The sequence below is a fragment of the Diplotaxodon limnothrissa genome, linkage group LG9, assembly GCF_057381915.1.
Source record: "Diplotaxodon limnothrissa isolate DT_005_m linkage group LG9, D_limnothrissa_male_GT1.1, whole genome shotgun sequence".
NCBI lineage: Eukaryota > Metazoa > Chordata > Actinopteri > Cichliformes > Cichlidae > Diplotaxodon > Diplotaxodon limnothrissa.
Window position 1 is genome coordinate 34,511,055 of NC_140604.1, and position 22,110 is coordinate 34,533,164.

At 39.1% G+C, this 22,110-nt stretch overlaps 1 protein-coding gene across 1 annotated transcript; it reads left to right on the forward strand.

Moving 5' to 3' along the window:
- Window positions 1-281: 281 nt before the first annotated feature.
- Window positions 282-22,030, forward strand: LOC146625996 (uncharacterized). Its single transcript, XM_085362226.1, has 8 exons — window positions 282-334; window positions 5,262-5,367; window positions 12,073-12,182; window positions 12,267-12,700; window positions 12,785-13,173; window positions 17,359-17,794; window positions 20,048-20,187; window positions 21,950-22,030. The coding sequence occupies exons 2-8, from the start codon at window positions 5,350-5,352 to the stop codon at window positions 22,028-22,030; spliced, it is 1,608 nt and encodes a 535-aa protein (XP_085218352.1). The 5' UTR covers window positions 282-334; window positions 5,262-5,349.
- The last annotated feature ends 80 nt before the right edge of the window (window positions 22,031-22,110 follow it).

Genomic DNA, 22,110 nt, shown 5'->3' on the forward strand with positions numbered 1-22,110 from the left:
TGCGCCAACCGCCAATAACATTTAAGAAGAAGAAGAAGAAGGGGGCGGAGCAAAGTGTTTGTGCAGGACAGGAGTCGAGCAGAGAGAGCTGCTTTTTCATGAAACGGGAGAAAAGTAGTGAACTTAGAGGAGAGAAACAAACTAAAGTATCGATCATATACCACTACCAACGTTTGGATCGATATCTGCATCGATCTGCCCACCCTTGTCTCCTGGATCGTAGCTGAGATCGGCGTGAACCACGTGGGTCTCTGCTCCCTGATCTGTTTCCTGTGTTTGGAAAGAGTTGCAGCTTCATCGCGGAGTTTCTCTCGGTTTGTGGGCTCATCTAAAGGTAAGCACCGAGCTAACTTTACTGTGAGTTCAGTTCATGTTGAGTTTAGCTCCTGAATGAGGTCTTCTGCTGCTCTCCTCGGTGTCTGTTCACAGTTTATTGTGAACACGTTGAGAGAAGAGTGAGAGAGTGTTTGGAGAAAAACACCAACTAATCATTAGCTCAGCATGCTGGGAGAAGTTGGAGCAGAAAAGTCTTTTCATTGTCCCTGCAGCTGTTTTTCTGCCTGCACCAAACCTCTACAGCCTCGTTTCTATTTAAGTGATAACAGGAAATCAGAGCGACCTACAAAGTCTCATTTTAATGAGTGTGGCTGCTGTAAAGTGATGCACAGGAAGATGTTAACAAAAACTAATGAAACAGATGAAAGTAAACAGTGTTCATAATTGAAAGCACAGAGAATAAAAATATATTGTGGTGGTTAATGTGCAGCTCTCTCTCTCTCTCTATATATATCTATATATATATATCTATATCTATCTATATATATATATATATATATATATATATATCTATATATCTATATATAGATATATAGATATATATATCTATAGATATATAGATCTATAGATATATATAGATATATATAGATCTATAGATATATATAGATCTATAGATATATAGATATATAGATATATATAGATATATATAGATATATATATAGATATATATATCTATAGATATATCTATCTATATATAGATATCTATATCTATATATATATATATATATATATATATATATTAGGGGTGCAACGATACACAAAATTCACGGTTCGGTTCGATACTTTGGTGTCACGGTTCGATATTTTTTCGATACAAAAAACTGTTCATGCATTTTTAATTTGTCATTTATTAAAATTATAAATATATATTTTAACTCAAAAGTACAGTTTTTAAATTTAACCCTAACCCTTGTGCGTGTTTTTTATTTTGACAGTGAATGCGCACCTGCGGACCACTTATGTGCAGCCCTGGTTATTTAGCTCGTCATATTGCAGCCACAGAAATTCTTTTGTCCATGAAACCATAAAGCTGCACTTTCTTTTTGCCTCATAGTCTGATTTGTCATAATTTCTCCGTTTTGTGGTAAGCTTTTCTTTGGCTGTCACTTCTTCACCCTGACCTGTCTTATTTGGCTCAGCAGAACTGAAATGCTTTTACACATGCACTCACATAAGCTCAGCGATTCTCTGCGCGATCAACCTCTCACATGTTTAAGCTGCGGGAGATTTCACTTGTCATGTTTGCATAGTAAGCTAACGATTAATAAGACGATGTCAGAGGAATTGGTGCACAAATTATCATCACTCACAGATCAGTGCTGTCGCTCTCTATACACAGTTCGCACGATTGCAAAGTGAAAGCAAAAAAACAAGCGCAAATTCAAACGCGACTTCAATATGTCACATATTGACAGTGGCTCACCGATGCCAATGACATAATTACCCAGCTACATTTCTGAAAGAATGCAAAAGCATTGACATATATTTTTCCTACAATAGCCCGACGGGCAGGGAAGAGATAGATTTTGGTAGCCCGACTGAAAAAATCGCTAGCCCCGGGACGTTGGGCTAGCGATATTGCGAGCCCTGTATCTGATTGAGGAATCACTCATCTTTGGAAAAGAGAGTTTATTACAGAGAAATGTCTCTTTCCAAAATAAAAGCTATACTATCCGCTTCTTCTGGGCTATATTCTCAGCAGCATAAGGAGAATCATGTGCTAACAGCTGTCTAAATGACTCGACTAAAGTTAGTAGCATGCTTGCTTTTTTTTGTCTGCTTCCACTTGTCTTTGCACTAGGATGATGTCGGCGTAAATGTGCAGTCATATTCGTTGTGTTCCCACTAGTGCTTTCAGGTTAATCTCGTTGAAATGACGTTAACGCCACAACACGGCAAATCTCCGTTAACGAGCTACCGCCGATCGCCCCGTGCATGGGGCTAGACGGCCAACACGTTAACGAGCTAACTGCGCTAACACACTAGCTCACACCAATGTAATTGAGCATTGCATGGCACATCCAACATACTGTTTTACTTTAGTCCATGACTCACTTACCTTCAGGGTCATACGTCACATGAAAACCAAAATAATTCCAAACGCCAGATCTGAATGAGGGTGGGGGAGGTTCAATTTGCCTGTTGCAAGGAGAGCTTAACTTCTGTCTCGCTAGCTTGCCCTGCGCTCTTCCTTCTGACTATGCTGTCTGTGTTGAGCGCTCAGTGGATCTGCGCTGGACAGTGCAGCCTAGGCGGAGTAGTCGAACACAGATTCACTGAGCGCTCAACACAGACAGCATCGTCAGAAGGAAAATTGATAAAATAAATTACAAATGTTGTATTGTTCGATACATATGCGTACCGAACCGAAAGCACTGTATCGAACGGTTCAATATCGATACGAATATCGTTGCACCCCTAATATATATATATATATATATATATATATATATATATATATATATATATATATATATATATATATATCGGAGCACTAGGTGCGGTGACTCCCAAGCTAGGCGAGTGGCTCCAGCAGATCCCGGGAACAACATCGGAGATCTCTGTCCAGAAGAGCGCAGTCCTGGGAACAGCTAAGATACTGCGCAGGACCCTCAAGCTCCCAGGCCTCTGGTAGAGGACCCGAGCTTGAAGGATAAACCGCCCGCAGGGGCGTGCTGGGTGTTTTTATATATATATATATATATATATATATATATATATATATATATATATATATATATATATATAGATAGATAGATAGATAGATAGATAGATAGAGAGATAGAGATATATATATATATATAGATAGATATAGATATTTCAATTTCAATGTTATTTCTATAGCACATTTAAAAGTCACAAGTACAACAAAGTGCTTCACAAACGAACCATACTTGCAATTTACAACAGGAGAAAACAGTTAACAAAGAATAAAATTATAAAATAATAATATAAGAACAGGCATGAATCAGGGAAAATTAAGCTAAGTAGTTTGAAAAGCGAGCTTAAATAGATGGGTTTTTAACCGAGATTTAAAAGATTGGATAGTTTCCGACCCACGGACATCAACCGGTAGGCTGTTCCAGAGTTTTGGTGCAGCGAAAGCCAAGGCCCGATCCCCCTTCGTCTTTAATCGAGACATTGGTTGCATTAGAAGCCCCTGATTAGAGGATCTGAGTGCCCTTGTAGGGATATATAGATTAAGAAGGTCAATCAAATAACTGGGTGCCAAGTTATTTAAGATTTTAAAAGTATATAAAAGAATTTTAAAAACAATACGGTATTTGACAGGAAGCCAGTGGAGGTCAGCTAGAATGGGAGTAATATGATCCTGTCTTCTAGCGCCGCTTAAAAGGCGTGCTGCGGCATTCTGGACTAATTGTAGGCGTTGAATAAGAGAGAGTTGGAGGCCTAAGTAAAGAGAATTACAGTAGTCCAGTCTAGAGGTTATAAAAGCATGAATGAGCCTTTCAAGGTCTTTATGTCGTAGGTAAGGCATTGCCTTCGAAATTTGGCGTAGTTGGTAGAAGCTGGTTTTTACCACTGCAGCCACTTGCTTATCTAATTTGAGGGAGCTGTCCAGCATTACTCCGAGATTTCTGACAGTGGGCGATAAGTGGCTGGCATAGGAACCTAAAGTCTCCGAAAGCTGTTTCAACGGCATGTGGCTACCAAAGACGATAATTTCTGTTTTGTTTTCATTGAGGGTGAGCGAATTATGCAGTAGCCAGTCTCTGACGTCACACAGACAATTAAGCAACGGCAATAGCGGGGATTGAAGATCCAAATCCAAAGGGAAATAGATTTGGATATCATCCGCATAGCAGTGAAAAGAGATATTGTGATTTCTAAAGATTTTTCCCAGGGGTAACAGATAGAGAGAGAACAACGTGGGACTTAACACAGACCCCTGGGGAACACCTCAACGAAGGGGTGCGGGGGAAGAGGAGTGATTTCCCATAGAGACAGAGAAAAACCGCTCGGATAGGTATGATTTAAACCATGAGAGTACTTTGCCTTTAAGGCCAACTACATGTTCAAGTCTTGAAAGGAGAATATCATGGTCGACCGTATCAAAAGCAGAGGACAAGTCTAAAAGAACTAAAACCACAGGGCGCCCTGTATCAACAGTTACGAGGAGATCGTTAAAAACTCTCAGTAAAGCTGTCTCGGTACTGTGGTGAGGTTTAAAACCAGATTGGAATTTTTCATTGATTCCATTTGCCTCTAAGAAAGATTGCAATTGCTTGAGAACAATTTTCTCTAAGACTTTAGCCATAAAAGGGAGTTTCGATACCGGCCTATAGTTTGAGAGGACATTAGGATCAAGATTACTTTTCTTGATTACAGGTTGGATAACTGCATGTTTGAACACAGCAGGGACGCAGCCTGATAGTAGTGATGAATTCATTATAAGTAAAATCCAGGGTCCTACAATATTCAGGGCGTTTTTGATAATGCGAGAAGGGAGCACATCATGACGGGAATTGGAATTTTTCGTTTGAGCTATTATTTCCTTAAGGGTCGGAAAGGAAACAAATTCAAACTGTTCTAGTACCGACGAGGGTTCGGATGTTAAAGATGTGTCCTCAATGGGTAGATATGTGGATCTTAGTGCTATAGTTTTATCTGAAAAATAGTTTAGGAATTTTTCACATAAAGCTTGGGAGGTCTCGGTCTGAGTGGAGAGTGGATTTATTAACGATAGATATATAGATATATATAGAGATATAGATAGATATAGATATATATAGATATAGATATAGATATATATAGATATATAGATATAGATATATATAGATATATAGATATAGATATATATAGATATATAGATCTCATATTGTTGTCACTGAGTGTAGTAATGTTTATTTGCTCTGCTTCTTCTTGTCAGGGATAAAATACATATCTATACTTTTGTGTCCCAGCTGAGTAACAGGAGGAGAAGAGTCTGGTGGAGGAGCAGAGGAACAGTTTCGGCCATTTGGACTCAGCTCAGCCACTACAGAGGAAACAATGACTTCAACACAAAAGGTGAGAAAAATATCTCAGTTACACTGTTATTGAAACTGTGTGCACAGCTGGATGTTAACAGCATGTTCAGCCCCTATTCTATGTGTTTAGAGATGCACATAAGATTCTGGGTAGAGAGAAGCAAGTACCCGCCCTGGTTCCCAAACCAAATGGCCAAAACCAGTTATGAGCAAAAAAAAGGTGATTTTTATTTAATGTCAGGAAGCATAGCTCCAGAGTGAACCCAGGCCAAAATAATACACAAAACCAACTAAGTCCCGCCAGAGGAAACTTAGCTAAACCCTAAGGGGAAAAAACAAACTAACAAACAGATGACAATAGCTACTCCTCGCTTCCAAGCTCAGAAACAGGAGAAAAGCAGTTCAAAAGAAAAGGTTGCATACCCCTTCAGCTTCAGCCTATAGACGCATAAGCACTGAACATATACACATGATTGGTGGCTCTAACGGAGCATGCTTACATACCACTACTTTTCATTAGTGGAAGGACCTGCAGAGATTCTTATCACACTGTAAATAAATACAACACAGCAGCTAACACAGACTACTTATGGCCAACATTAACAGTGACTGAATTACATGCTCATGTTGTACCAGTGAAACAGGGATATATCCCAATAAGCACATTAATGGGTGTTCTGTTACCTGCTGACCAATGGCTGTACTAATATTGGGACAGACCTCTTTCCAAAAATGACTGAATAATAACACATTCCCACAAGCAATGGAATCTAGTGCCCACTCTGACCTTACACTTGAGACAATTTGGAGATGTTCCCATATTGTACTTACTATAAATATATGGAGAAATATATACGTTGTGCAGGATTTTGTACTGCAGTTCTTTAAATCGGTTACAAACAGAGATTTTAGATGGAAGGAGCAGGATTTTGTCCCATGCCTGTATATCTATTTCACACTTAAGTAATGTCCCCCAAGATTTTCTCAACCATGCCAGTTTATCCACAATTAGGGCATAAATCTCTGAATAAAACTTTGATACAAAATGTTTACGCTCCCTATTATCTAGAAAGAATTTCTCCAACCGAAAATGATTTAGCATTTTTTAACACATAATTTCTCAATTGCAAATACTTATAAAACTCAGTCTTTGACATAGAATACTGGGACTTCAAGGATTCAAATGATTTAAACCCACCATGTTTAAAGAGGACATAAAACCTCTTTACACCTACTTTATGCCATCCCACAAACCTCAACCCTATGTTTTGCGGTAGAAGGTCTGGATTATTTATAAACGTTGACAAAATATTAAACGGAAGACTTCTGTTAAAAATTTTTCTCAGTTTTCCCCACGTCCACATAGCATTATATATTAGTGGGTTATACTTTATTACGTGAGGTAAATCATTTAAACGTTTCCCTAAAATGTTAACAGGTGAGGATGGTTTACGTAATACTTCCTCAATTTTTATCCATGGCAGATCAGAATGTTCATGTATCCAGGCAGAAAGAAACCTTGCTTGTATTGAGAGAACATAATTTTCTATGTTTGACACTCCCCATCTGTCCAGATCTTTCGGTAACTGTAGTGTCTCCAATTTAATTTTGGGTTTTCTTCCTGCCCAAATGAAATCCACCATAGCCTTGTTAATTACTTTAATATCTTCTGATTTCAAAATTACAAACACCATGCCTATATAATATCGTATTTTCAGTAGGATTACCATCTTAATGAGATTTATTCTTCCCAAAAATGACATTGGAAGTGACCTCCATCTTGTCAGCATCTCTCGAAGATCTTGAACCATTCCATTAATGTTTTCTCTATATAAGTGACCAACATTTGGTGTAACTTTAACTCCCAAATATACAAAACCTGATGGTGCCCAATGAAAAGGTTTAACATATAAAGGTTCAGTGTCCTTCCACTACACAGAGTCATTATAACAGATTTATCAAAATTTACCTTGTATCCAGATATAAGACCAAAGTCCTTGATACACCTAGTAAGAACAGGTAGAGCGTTAGCAGGGTCAGTCAGTGCCAGAAGAATATCGTCTGCATAGAGCAGGATTTTATGTTGTCTATCCCCAAATTTAACTCCAGGAACACTTGGATTTTGTCTAATGGCCATGGCCAAAGGCTCGATGGCCAAAGCAAATAATAGTGGTGACAATGGACTACCTTGTGCTGTACCTCTGCTCAATGTAATTGGGGAGGATAGCAAGCCGTTAGTTAACTCTGATGCTATTGGTGATTTGTATATAATTTTGATCCACCCCAAAAAGTTTTTTCCAAACCCAAATCTTCTCATTATTTCAAACAGATATTCTCATTCAATTCTATCAAATGCCTTTTCAGCATCCATAGAAACAACAACCCCGGAGATCTGATAAAATTTTTAAAAAATGAATAATATTAAATAGACGTCGAGTATTATTGTAAGAATTCCACCCCTTAATAAAGCCTGTCTGGTCAGCATGCACAGTAGAGGACATTACTTTTTCTAGCCTAAAAGCCAGTATCTTTGAAAGTATCTTATTATCAACACCAAGAACGCTAATAGGCCTGTAAGATGAGCATAACTCTGGGTTTTTATCTTTTTTAGCTATCAATGTTATATTAGCCTGGTACATAGATTCTGGGAGTTTCGATTTTTCAAATGCTTTATTAAAAACCCTTAATAATAAACTATTTAACTTCACTTTCATTACCTTAAAAATTCTACTGGAAGGCCATCTGCCCCCGGACATTTCCCTGACTGGAGTGCAGATATTGCTTTGTCCACCTCCATCAATGTGATGGGTGACTCCAGCAGGCTAACCTGAGCTGAGGGAATACTAAGTCGTTTAGAAAAAAGCCTGAGTTAAGCCTTGTTATATCCATCTCAGACTGATATAAGTTTGTATAGAATTCTCTAAATCACTCATTAATCTGACAGTTTCCTACGGTTTTCACATCCACAATAGCTGTGATAAAATAACTTGATGAAGTATTCCTTGCAAGACAAGCCAAAAAGCGGTTAGGCTTATTAGCTGATTCAAAAAGTTGTCGTCTGGCAAGAAGGACATCTCTTTCAGCCTTTCGCATTAACAAATTATGCAGAGATGTCCTGGCAATATTAAGCTCACTTTAGGTTTCAGCTGATTTTGTTACATAATATTGTTTCTCCAGCTTTTTTATATTATTCTCGATCTCTAACTACCTTGTTAATCGTTGCTTTCTTTTATGACTTGTATGAAATAATCATCCCTCTCATGTAAGCCTTATAGCTATCCCATAAAGTTCTCGTGTCTATCTCCCCTTTATCATTTATTTCTAAAAATAATGTTGTTTGCTCTGTTATGAAGTGTATAAATTTCTCATCCAAAAGAGACAGTGCACTCATCTTCCAAGACATGGAGCGCTCAATATGTCTCATGGGTTGAATGGTTAGGACTACAGGAGCATGGTCAGAGAGACCTATATGACCAATATTTACCTGCTAAACTAACTGACTGATACACTTGGACATAAAAATATAATCTATACAAGATGCTGACAAGTGAGGGTTAGAGTAGAAAGTGTATTCTTTAGATAATGGGTTATAGTGTCGCCAGACATCTACAGGGAGTGCATAATTATTAGGCAAGTTGTATTTTTGAGGAATAATTTTATTATTGAACAACAACCATGTTCTCAATGAACCCAAAAAACTCATTAATATCAAAGCTGAATGTTTTTGGAAGTAGTTTTTAGTTTGTTTTTAGTTTTAGCTATTTTAGGGGGATATCTGTGTGTGCAGGTGACTATTACTGTGCATAATTATAAGGCAACTTAACAAAAAACAAATATATACCCATTTCAATTATTTATTTTCACCAGTGAAACCAATATAACATCTCCACATTCACAAATATACATTTCTGACATTCAAAAACAAAACAAAAACAAATCAGCGACCAATATAGCCACCTTTCTTTGCAAGGACACTCAAAAGCCTGCCATCCATGGATTCTGTCAGTGTTTTGATCTGTTCACCATCAACATTGCGTGCAGCAGCAACCACAGCCTCCCAGACACTGTTCAGAGAGGTGTACTGTTTTCCCTCCTTGTACATCTCACATTTGATGATGGACCACAGGTTCTCAATGGGGTTCAGATCAGGTGAACAAGGAGGCCATGTCATTAGTTTTTCTTCTTTTATACCCTTTCTTGCCAGCCACGCTGTGGAGTACTTGGTCGCGTGTGATGGAGCATTGTCCTGCATGAAAATCATGTTTTTCTTGAAGGATGCAGACTTCTTCCTGTACCACTGCTTGAAGAAGGTGTCTTCCAGAAACTGGCAGTAGGACTGGGAGTTGAGCTTGACTCCATCCTCAACCCGAAAAGGCCCCACAAGCTCATCTTTGATGATACCAGCCCAAACCAGTACTCCACCTCCACCTTGCTGGCGTCTGAGTCGGACTGGAGCTCTCTGCCCTTTACCAATCCAGCCACGGGCCCATCCATCTGGCCCATCAAGACTCACTCTCATTTCATCAGTCCATAAAACCTTAGAAAAACCAGTCTTGAGATATTTCTTGGCCCAGTCTTGACGTTTCAGCTTGTGTGTCTTGTTCAGTGGTGGTCGTCTTTCAGCCTTTCTTACCTTGGCCATGTCTCTGAGTATTGCACACCTTGTGCTTTTGGGCACTCCAGTGATGTTGCAGCTCTGAAATATGGCCAAACTGGTGGCAAGTGGCATCTTGGCAGCTGCACGCTTGACTTTTCTCAGTTCATGGGCAGTTACTTTGCACCTTGGTTTTTCCACACGCTTCTTGCGACCCTGTTGACTATTTTGAATGAAACGCTTGATTGTTCGATGATCACGCTTCAGAAGCTTTGCAATTTTGAGACTGCTGCATCCCTCTGCAAGATATCTCACTATTTTTGACTTTTCTGAGCCTGTCAAGTCCTTCTTTTGACCCATTTTGCCAAAGGAAAGGACGTTGCCTAATAATTATGCACACCTGATATAGGGTGTTGATGTCATTAGACCACACCCCTTCTCATTACAGAGATGCACATCACCTAATATGCTTAATTGGTAGTAGGCTTTAGAGCCTATACAGCTTGGAGTAAGACAACATGCATGAAGAGGATGATGTGGACAAAATACTCATTTGCCTAATAATTCTGCACTCCCTGTATAAGGTCAAGCTCATTTATAATTTGCCAAAGGGTTTTGGAATTTTTTGACGAAGTAGATTGTGGGGGAGATTTATCCATTTTGGGGCATAGAACACAGTTAAAGTCACTCGCTAATATTATGTTAGCACAGTCCATGTCCATTAATTGACTGAATAATATTCTGCAAAACTCATCATCCTGTGGATTTGGTGCATATATATTACCTAGGAGAACAGTTTTCCCATGCAACATCCCTTTGACCAATATATACCTTCCATCATTGTCCTTGTGAGTGGCTGTAACACTGAAAGGAAGGTTTTTGTGTATAAGAGTAATAACTCCCCTTTTATTTGTGGAGTAGGATGAGAAAAACATTTGACCAACCCATTCTCTACAGTATTTTCTATGTTCATCATCTGTCAGATGGGTTTCTTGCAAAAAAGCAATGTGAATCAAATCTTTCTTCAGAGAATTTAAAATTGACTTTCTTTTCATCACATTGTTGGACCCTTTAACATTCCAAGTAGTTATCTTAACTGACATACAAGAAAAGCAATATATATTTTGTGCTGTTTACATGTTTAAACAAATCTACATTTGACCAGTCTGAACCTATTAACCAAAATAGTTGAACATAAAACAAAAACACTGGTTCCCAGCAAAACCTGAACACAAAGCCTGGAAACCTCAACCCTCCCCAACACAAATAACAAAAAGTAAAGCAAAATAAATTACACATCTAGGTGTACCCTGCTCTAAAGTACAGCTGTAGGGGGATACAGACGCGTAACATACCTGCACTGGAGTGTATGTCAAAAATCAAAGTATACTCTATACCTTAGCTTGTTAACAGTACTGTACTACCCTCCGCACCTTCTTTTAGCCCGACAATCCTCGCGTTCTGCCGCCGGCTCTGATTCTCAAAGTTTTCCAGACGCTCCATGGCCTTCTTAAGCTGGGTCTCGAGAGCGGCAATACGTGGCTCACTTGTAGCTGTAACATCTTCCAAGTCCGAGACCCGCTGCTCCACTGTTCCCATTCTTTCTATCCGACTGTCGAATTTCTCAGTGAGCTCGTTTATTGGCTTTATGACTTCGGATATCTTACTATCCAATACTTTCGATATGTTAGAAGTCACCTTGTCCACAGTCACATCATCCCGCAATGTACTTAGTGCATCCTCAGCGTCGCACCTGGTCTCATTTTCAGAGCAATTGACTCCTCGTTTGCCCATTTCTCTCTTTTTGCTTGATCCAGGGTGTGCAAAAAACTTGTCTAAAGACATTATATAAATTTCGAGGCAGTTTGTTGGCAAAATGAGCTAAAATACCAATATTTTACAGCTGTCCAGTGCAGAGCTCACAAACTCACGTCTGCTCAGCTCGACGCATCACATTTTTTCAATAATGTCATTTTAATTACAACTGTCATTGTAGCACATCATTGTAGTGTGATACTATCACCAGAAGGTGGTGGTAAAACACCAACAACATGTTTGTTGACCTCTTTGATCCCACTAATGGAGACAGTTTCAGTTTGTTTCACGACTGCATTTCACTCACTGCCTCTGTTTGTATCTCTGTCACTGCAGGACCAACATGGAGCAAGAAGTCAGTGCTCTCAGGAGGCCGACAAACCTCACAGAAAAAAGGGAAAGAAAAAATACAGCTGTGATGAGTGTGAGAAGTATTTTACTAGGAAGTCAGAACTGAAACGTCATCAACTCATCCACAGTGCAGTTAAAGCATACAGCTGTGAGGAATGTGGTAAAGATTTTCCTTGCAGTAGTGACTTAAAACGTCATCAAGTTACCCACTCTGGAATTAAAGCGTACAGCTGTGAGTTGTGTGGAAAGTCTTTTACCCAGGCTGGAAGCTTAAAAACACACAAACTCATCCACAGTGGAGTTAAACCGTACACTTGTAATCAGTGTGGTAAAGCTTTTGCTTGCAGTAGCAACTTACGACGTCATGAAGTTACCCACTCTGGAATTAAGGCGTACAGCTGCGACATTTGTGGAAAGTCTTTTAACAATCCTGCAAATTTAAAAAGACACAAAGTTGTCCACAATGGAGTTAAAGCGTACAGCTGTGACTTGTGTGGAAAGTCTTTTACCCGGGTTGAAAGCTTAAAAACACACCAACTCATCCATAGTGGAGTTAAAGCGTACAGCTGTGATCAGTGTGGTAAAGCTTTTGCTCGCAGTAGCTACTTACGATGTCATCAAGTCACCCACTCTGGAATTAAGGCATACAGCTGTGACATTTGTGGAAAGTCTTTTAACCATCCTGCAAACTTAATAGCACACCAACTTGTCCACAGTGGAGTTAAAGCGTACAGCTGTAATCAGTGTGGTAAAGGTTTTGCTCGCAGTAGCAACTTACGACGTCATGAAGTTACCCACTCTGGAATTACGGCGTACAGCTGCGACATTTGTGGAAAAACCTTCCGCTGGCTAGTCAGCAGAAATATCCACCAACGCCTTCACACTGGCAATGATGTTTGGTTCTGTGATCAGTGTGACAAACTGTTTGTGACATACAAAGGCCTACAGGAGCACATGTTTACCCACACTGAGGAGAGACCTTACAAATGTGACCTGTGTGAAAAGGCTTTTAAAACTCCACGTTCCCTGAAATCACACCAAAAGATTCACAGCAGAAAGAAACTCTACAAGTGCAGTTACTGTGAGGTATGTATTTATATTTTTACAGTTGCAGTTATTTTGAAGTATTATGTGAATTAAGTTTAATTTCAAAGTAGGACTGGGCCATATCACACCATTCACAGTAATACCGGTGTAATGTTGGGCAACAATAAAAAAAATGAAATATTGCGATAGAATAGGGGTAAAACGCACATGCGCAGTGCCTTTGTTTTCATACATGGTGGAAAAAGCATGGCAGCGATGCAGAATGAGAAGGGTGAAAGTGGATCATTGAATGAAACAGATGAACCAGAATTGGTTTGTAAAAATGCTGCAACTTCAGTGGTGTGGAACTGGTTTAGCTTTCGTCCGTCAGATACTGCACTATTAGCACTATTTTTGGTAGCGCATGCTAGCCGGCCGTCGCTATTACCGTGTTTTTTGGAAAATACAGCACACTTAAAATCAATCCTTTGATTTTTCTGAGAATCGACAGTGCCCCTTATAATCCTGTGTGACTTATGTATGAATTCTGGTTGTGTTTACTGACCTCGAAACAATTTTTCTGTGGTACACAGCGCTCGAAAATCTGTCAAACATTTTAGTACGACTTTGCTAAACTACGGATCCGCAATGTTTGATGGATTTTCGGAGCATTATGGCTATCGTAGGCGGAGCCTCGCGGAGTGATACGTACTGTGCTTCAACATAATATTACCGTATTGTGTGTGTATAACCTCTTTTTAAGTTTTGTGGATATTATACATGTTTATTAGGGGTGCAACAATACTCATATCGATATTGAACCGTTCGATACAGTGCTTTCGGTTCGGTACGCATATGTATTGAACAATACAAATTTTTTTATTTATTTTATCAACTTTTCTTCTGACGATGCTGTCTGTTTTGAGAGCTCAGTGAATCTGCATTCAACTACTCCGCCTAGGCTGCACTGTCGAGTGCAGATCCACTGAGCGCAGCGCAAGCTAGCAAGACAGACGCTAAGCTCGTTGCAACATGGCAAATTGAACCTCATTCAGATCTGGCCTTTGGAACTATTTTCATGTGACGTATGACCCTGAAGGTAAGCGCATCATGGACAAAAGTAAAACAGTATGTCGGATGTGCCACGCAATGCTCAATTACATGGGTGGGAGCTAGTGCGTTAGCGCAGTTAGCTCGTTAAGGTGTTGACACCGTCCAGCCCCACGCACGGGGCGATCCGCAGTAGCTCGTTAACGGAGATTTGCCGTGTTGTGGCGTTAACGTCATTTCAGATTTACGCTGACAGCACTAGTGGGAACACAACGAATATGACTGCACGTTTATGCCGACATCATCCTAGTGCAAAGACAAGTGGAAGAAGACAAAAACAACAAGCACGCATGCTACATACTTTACCCAAGTCATTTAGACAGCCGTTAGCACAGGATTCTCCTTATGGGGACCTGATATGTTTAATATGCTGCTGAGAATATAGCCCAGAAGAAGCGTATAGTATAGCTTTTATTTTGGAAAGAGCCATTTCTCTGTAATAAACTCTCTTTTCCAAAGATGAGTGATTTCTCAATCAGATATATTTATTTTTTTATCCCTTTGTTGTTTCAGCAACATTAAATTTAAAAGCTGTACTTTTGAGTTAAAATATATATTTATAAGTTTAATAAATGACAAATTAAAAAAGCATGAACATTTTTTTTGTATCGAAAAAATATCGAACCGTGACACCAAAGTATCGAACCGAACCGTGAATTTTGTGTATCGTTGCACCCCTAATGTTTATGTTGCAGATATGTCGGCCAATTCCCACTTGAAATGCCATTTGGTTAAACTTTCAGCAAGGAATTTGCATTTGCACTGTTACATTTTTACAACTTTAATGCACATAAAAAAGCAGCTGCTTGTTTACATTGATGTTTGGGGGGGTTTTTTTGCACTAATAAAGTTGTGGAATTGTAAAGTATTTTACGGTGGCTGGGAAGTGCAAATCACATTTACAACATAAATAACAAAATAGCATTTCCGAAAACACTTTTACATAAAAAAAACCACTAAAAAAATTGACAACAAAATAAGAAAACACTTTAACAAGTCCGCAACAAATTAACAAGTCCGCAACAAATAAACAAGTGGCTCTTGACGGAAAGGGATTGTCTGAAATACCGGAAGTGACTCAACGATAGGGCTTTGGAGTTGACGGGGTCTAGATTTATGCCTGTAGTGCACTACCATGTAAATAATTTGCATTTACTGAGTATGTACTGAGTACCACTGTTCAAAAGTTGAATAAAGAAATGAACTAATTTTTGCCGTTTTTTAAAAATTAAAATCACTTTATAGAACATCACATCAGTTAGTGTTGAATCCATGTCCTTTAGAGTTTAAAAATGACAGTGTTTACATGATATCACCCACTATTAACACTACTTAATTTACTGTATCTTTTGAAAAATACCGCTATTTATACAGCACAAGACTTAAGAATATTTAAGAAGAGCAAGTTTCATTTTTCCCTGGTTTTATTATCACACTGTTCATCAAACGCAGCAAACCTTCACCATCTTATCCAGAAGGGTCACCTCTTCACCCTCACATGGAAGAAGTAATCTGATTGGCATGGTGGTATGTTTGAAGCAGGTCCATTGTGTAGCGCTGGAACTCAGTCACGATGTTTCATCCATTTCATAGGCTGGTTTGCTGCAATAATGCCAAATAATTAGCAACTCTATAAATAGAACATAGTTCTGCAAAATCACTCATTAGGATGTTTGTTCTAATTTGCTATGAGCTCAGAGCGCATCAAAAATAAAACTAATAGGCTATAAAGAGTGAAGATATTTAGAACTTACTGGAATGAAAATGGCCGGAGCACCAACAGATATTTGGAGATGGAAGAGAACTGGATATCAGCTCGTCTCACAGCTGCTCTCCAAAATAGACGCCTTCTTTTGGTAACATCCGATACACAAGCTGCCTCGTGTTGCTTCCAGGTTGGGAAAGAATGAAAAGATAAACCATGTCATCAATCGTCTAGAAACTAACTCCTCACAGCGCTTTGTTACATTTATTACCCTGACGGTGCTCGCTGCACTGCATAGATGAATGGAAGATGTTTTGCCCATTTTCTGGCGTTAGCTTTAGCCTCTCCACTCCTGTATGTGCAGTTTAGCTGCTGCTGCTTCTTCTTCTGCTAATTTAAAGGCGCTTACCGCCACCTGCTGGGCTGGAGTGTGGAGAATGACTGTTTTAACCCTCTCAGGCTCAAATTAAACTTTTTGTTGCTAATGCACAACCAAGTCCTGCAGTGGTACTTCTGAGTTAAAAAAAAAAAAAAAAACTCATAAAATATGTATGTGGGGTAATCAGGTTGTTAGTTTTTAACTGTTGCAAATCGGCAACGCCTGCCTTGAGAGGGTTAAGGCCTGGATATTTTAAGAAAATCACCGCTAAAAATCTGGACATCATTATCTCACCCCTACTCTTGTAAAATCTCTTCAAACATTAATTAAACACTACTTCTCTGAAAAGCCCTCGTTTAGCTGACTACAAATCACTTTTTCTGTACTACAAATGTGAAGTAAGCCTAATTGTTGAGTCACTTCCGGTATTTCAGACAATCCCTTTCCGTCAAGAACCACTTGTTAATTTGTTGCGGACTTGTTAAAGTGTTTTCTGAAATGTTATTTTGTTGTAATGTTGTTTTTTTTTTAAATGTAAAAGTATTTTCGGAAATGTTATTTTGTTGTTGGTGTTGTAAATGTGATTTGCACCTCCCAGCCACATATCGTCAGTTATATCATCATCGCAAATTTTCAAATGTATGTTGTGATAAATATTTTTGGTTATATCGCCCTACTCTATTTCATGAGACATGAAAACTTAATGTAAATAAGTCTGACACAAATCTCCTGAAATTTTCCCAATGTTGCAAAAAAGTAAAGTTTTAAAAGCTTCCCCCCTTTCTATCTAACATTTACACTCAATTAGATGCATCGGAGAGCAGCTTGGGATTAGTATCTTGTGGCATGCAGAGTAGAGCATCCAGAGGTTTAACCACCAATCTTCCCATTAAGTTAATTACCTACAAATGGAGAGTCATTTTTGCCCAGTAAGCTGAGTGTTATAATGTTAATGTAAAATGTAAATACTGGCAGAGCTGCTCTTTATTTCAGGCGACGTTCAGGATAAAAATGTTGAAAGAATTCCCTGACTTACACTGTCTTTGTTTAGAAACAGAGCGACACAGATGGATCCAGTTCTCAACCCTGTCGTCGCTGTGGTGGTGGGAAAGCGTTTCGTTGTGACCTTTGTGGAAAAACTTACAGTAATCAAGTGAACCTAAATCGACACCAACGTAGACACACTGGAGAGAAAATGAACTACTGCAAAGAATGTGGAAGAGGCTTCCCCACACCAAGTATATTAAAAACGCACGAACTCTGTCATCAAAGGATTAAAAAGCATGTCTGTGACCAGTGTGGGTCATGCTTCACCACTGCAAGTCAGCTTAATGTACATAAAAGAGTCCACACAGGAGAGAAACCATATAAGTGCAGACACTGTGACAAATGCTTCTCACATTCAAGTCGTTGTAATGATCATGAAGATACACACATTGAAGGGAACTTCATCTGTGACCAGTGTGACAAGAGCTTCAAGAATCTCAGTTCATACTCTGAACACAAACGATACCACGCTGCAAATAAACAGTTTCACTGTTACCAATGTGCAAAAACATTCACTTCATTATCTGCTCTGTGCAAACATCAGCGTGATCATGAGACTGGCTGAAATCATTCTCATCATTAAAAATTGGTTCATGATGAATCTGAAGAGACAGACAGTGTTGTTGCAGTTTCAAAGTTTGTTGTGAAAGCTACTGTAACTTCTGCTGAAATCCCTGCTCTGTAATACATCAACTCTTTCATGTTTTCTTTAATGTTTCTTTGAATTTTAATGCTAAGAATGTTATTCTAATTACATTATAATCTTTTCTCCTCTTGGAAACAGTAGTATTTAATAGTAAAAATAATAGTAGTAGTAATAATCATAGCATAGTAGAAGTAGCATATGAAAGAAATGTCTGACTGATCTATTAATTGGTTTTGTATCACAGGTCTTCAAGCTGACCCACTGTAAAATCTAATTAGTTCACAGAACTATGTAAAACTCGTTGCCTCAAAAAAATTGAGTAACATTTTACTCAAGATGATTAAGCTAGGGCAACTTACCCATTTTGAGTACACTGTACAGCCTCTTTAGTTCCCAGAATTTAAAAAAAAAAAAAAAAACTATGTAAACTCGTTGCCTCAAAAAAACTAAGTAAAGCTTACTTAAGATGACTGTTAAGACAACTTATTCATTGCAAGTCTGCAGTATTAGGAATAACTTGATATTTCTGTTGAACATTTCAAGTTCAACTAAATGAAAAAAAAAAAACTATTTGTGGTAACCTGAATTTGATTAAAAATAATTAACAACACTTTTTGTAATGACGTTAAAATCAGCCCAACTTTTATTTTCAAACACAACAAAGTATAACAGCCAACATACTGGACACTGTTCTGCTGAACAACAAACAATTATATTGCCATCACTGTTATAATCTTACAATGAAACAAAGTCTCAGATGTAATTATTCTGAAAATAAGTTTAGGCCTACCACAAGTTTGTTTTGTACTTACATTACTTATATAGCCGAAATAAAATATTTGTTGTTCTGTCACAAGTGCCGTCTCTGATTAAAACAACACATTTGTTTTTCATTCCAACACAGGAGCTGGAATGTTGTAATACTTTAAGGATGGCTTGTTTCCAGTCCAGGCATTACTGCCTGAATGACTGTCATGGATCGAGGTGATCCAAATGTAGGTGCAGAAGAAAGTCTTTAACTTCCCTTAAGTACAGTGGCAGTGGATGTGGGTTGGAGATGCAATGAGCTTGAACCTGCAGGCGACCATCTTCACTGACCACACCATCTGTGACGGAGGACTCATCTCTCCTGGTGTCCTGCAAGCAAACAATCATATTTTTTGCAACTTGAACTTAATTGCTTTCTTAAAACAATTTTTCTGCATTTGGTATAGAACAGACTCCAATTTAGACAATCTCAGGCCCCCTCCCCACCGGAGAGGTGACATTCAATGTCCCACTTGTCAGTCTGGATAGCCGTGACCACCACCCAACATACAATAATGTCATGAAAGCATCATTTTAAAAATGGCTATGCAAACATGGCCAATAACTTTCATTCTAATGATGTGCAAAATGATTTGGGCACAAAACAAATTTTGCTGTTAGAAAACTTGCAGACTTCACTATATACAGTGTAGACCCTCTAAACTAAGTTTGGGGATGTGATCTTTCAAGAAATGCAGACTAAACTGTTGTTGTTTGTTTACTTACACAGCATGTCTTGTAGAATTAACTGGAGTCACCAGCAACAGCATAATGCAGTCATATCTCAAGTCTAATAACAGAAGACAGGAAAAGATCAGTACAGAAACAACTTCCCCAAACCAAAGCACAAATAAAACAATAAGTAAAACAGGCTGATCTAAAGTATGATTAAAGTTCAGCCTGATTAATATAAATGTCACTGAAAATTGCTAATATATTGGAAAACCAAAATACTTAACACTGAGTTGATGTCTTTCTGTCCAACAACAGGAGTGCTGGTCCCGAGCCTCATAGAAAGCAGCTTTTTCATGACTGCCAGGTTTGTCATATTGATAACAGTTTACTTATTAACTCAAGGGATCCTAATGTTCTTCTCTCCTGTCCTCTCCTATCCCGTTCTCCCCTTCTCCATTCATCTTCTGTCCACTCCCCTCTTTAGATAAACTGAAATATATTGAAAAAGCATCTTAAATAAAATAAAACGTGTATGCTTTTTGTTTCTTTCTTTTTAACACGTAAGAATGTGAGGATTATACAGACAATATGATGAAGGTGATTGTGATCCACAACATCATGGCTGAGGAGGATCCATCAGATGTGTCCACTGTGATTGAGGGAAACCAAGTGATGGAGGGATGTGGAAGCCGAACGAAGGCATGTGTACTGCTGATGGGACTGATATATGCCCTCAACCTCGAATATCCGAAGGAGCTGAAGAACACATTTGATACTTATCAAAAACATTTTTTGGAACTTGACGGGGCCAAACTACTGAAAAAGGTCCACGGCCTCAAAAATAAGCTTGTGCAATGCACACACATTTCCCTTCTTGTTCCAAGAGAATCTTTTGTCCAGACATAGCTTGATGGAGCTGTATTTTTTCTGCTGACAGCAAACACAGATTGAATGTTGGTGTTAGTGTTTTGTTCTATGTATCCATATTTTTGATAACGTACATGCACAGAAACAACCTGTAGAGTTTCTGTGCTTTTGGCTTTTAAAATGGACTAAGTGGCCTTTGAAAGGGTTGTGTGCATTAGCTGTTGTGTTGCACTTTATTCTGTGTTTTTATGTAATAAAAACATTGAGATGATGAACCATCTGAATGTCTTTTTTGGGGGGTACATTTTATCTTATATGAATAGGTAATGTTTATCAACTGATAATAATTAAATTTTATTAGTTATTATATAATTAATTTTATCTAATTTCAATGAGTAAGTAGCTGTTGAATATATACGTAAATATGGGGTAAATTTTACCCAATTTAATTAAATATTTTATACACAATATATTGACTTAAATCTACCCCAAAAAAGTCAATGCAAATTGTTACCTCAGATTTATCGAGTAAATTCTATAGATAACTTCTTACAGGTATTCAGTCTTTAAAATCTGCACCACCAGAGTCAAATACCCGCGTAACACAACGAATTTGTGAGCATGTGTCTTGCAACCATAGCAACGTAGCATCAAATGCTAATTTTAAAACCAAATGAGGTGATCCCGCTCAACGGACAATTGAAGAAGTTAACTTTTCGATAGTACCAGTCATATGGTAACTTGAACTGAACTAAAGCGCAGTAACCCAGAGTGGAGGCAAAAATAACGTTTCAACAAGGTAATACAAGGGTACACTTAGCAGTGGCAAATACACAGTGGCTTGGCTAACGTGGTGTGGTAAGGTGGCGGTGAGCAACCAGGGAAATAGGACGGCAAGGTCAACTTGAGTGTGGCAGGTATGTACTGGTCACACTGAGGAGAGAGGTGAACAGAGTTAGAACGAGAGTCCAGGTGGTTTTCGGAGAAGGTGAGTATGACAGATTTTCCCAGCTTACTTGCAGGAGAAGTGATAGAGGTGTTGAGGGAGAGGATTGTGAGTCCAGGAGAATTCGAGGAGGCGAGACTGCTGACCTGGGTTCCGTTGATTCCGAGGTGGCGAGAGAGCAGGCAGTTGAGGCACAGAGATTTCCAGAGAGCCAGTGTGAAGCCAGAATCTGTCATGGTCTGGGCGAGCCTGAGTAACTTTGCACAGCATCAGCTCTCCTCTGGGTGGAGCCCTTCCTGCCCCTCCCCGTTCCTCAGCTGCAGGCAATTATTCTGGCAGTATTTAGGAGCAGCGCACACAATGAGTCTTCGCCAGATCGTCTGCTAACCTCATCGGTACCTGGACTCGTCATTCCAAACCCTGCCATAGCCTTGCTTCTGGATTCCGGTCAGCTGCTGCTTAATCCTTTTCAGACAAACTGCCATTCTCACCTGCCTGCCTCCCTGCACACCTATATGGGAGACTCAGTACCCACCTGGACCTCGCCTCCACCTCCAGCTAATCCCCGCCAGCAAACACATAAGCCATTCCAGCTTGTCAAATGGGGAAACACAACTCCTTGGACTGTTCTGATTTTCCTCTCCTACGTTTCAGTACCCTGGTCTGCCACAGGTTCCACCAGACCCAATCCAGTCTCAGCAGTTTAGTGACCTGACTGTTCCTTGCTCGCCCTAGCCCCGCACCTCACAGACGCCATGCTTTTGCACAAAGCTTAATCTTGTCTTTTGTCTAGAATATTTCTGTTAGGAACACTT

Excerpts from the sequence above, each read along its gene's own strand:
- LOC146625996 (XM_085362226.1), top strand. Across the intron at positions 17,795-20,047 it reads CAAGAGCTTCAAGAATCTCA|AATGTGAGGATTATACAGAC; the intron begins GTTCATACTCTG and ends TTAACACGTAAG. Across the intron at positions 20,188-21,949 it reads GAAGCCGAACGAAGGCATGT|TACCCTGGTCTGCCACAGGT; the intron begins GTACTGCTGATG and ends CCTACGTTTCAG.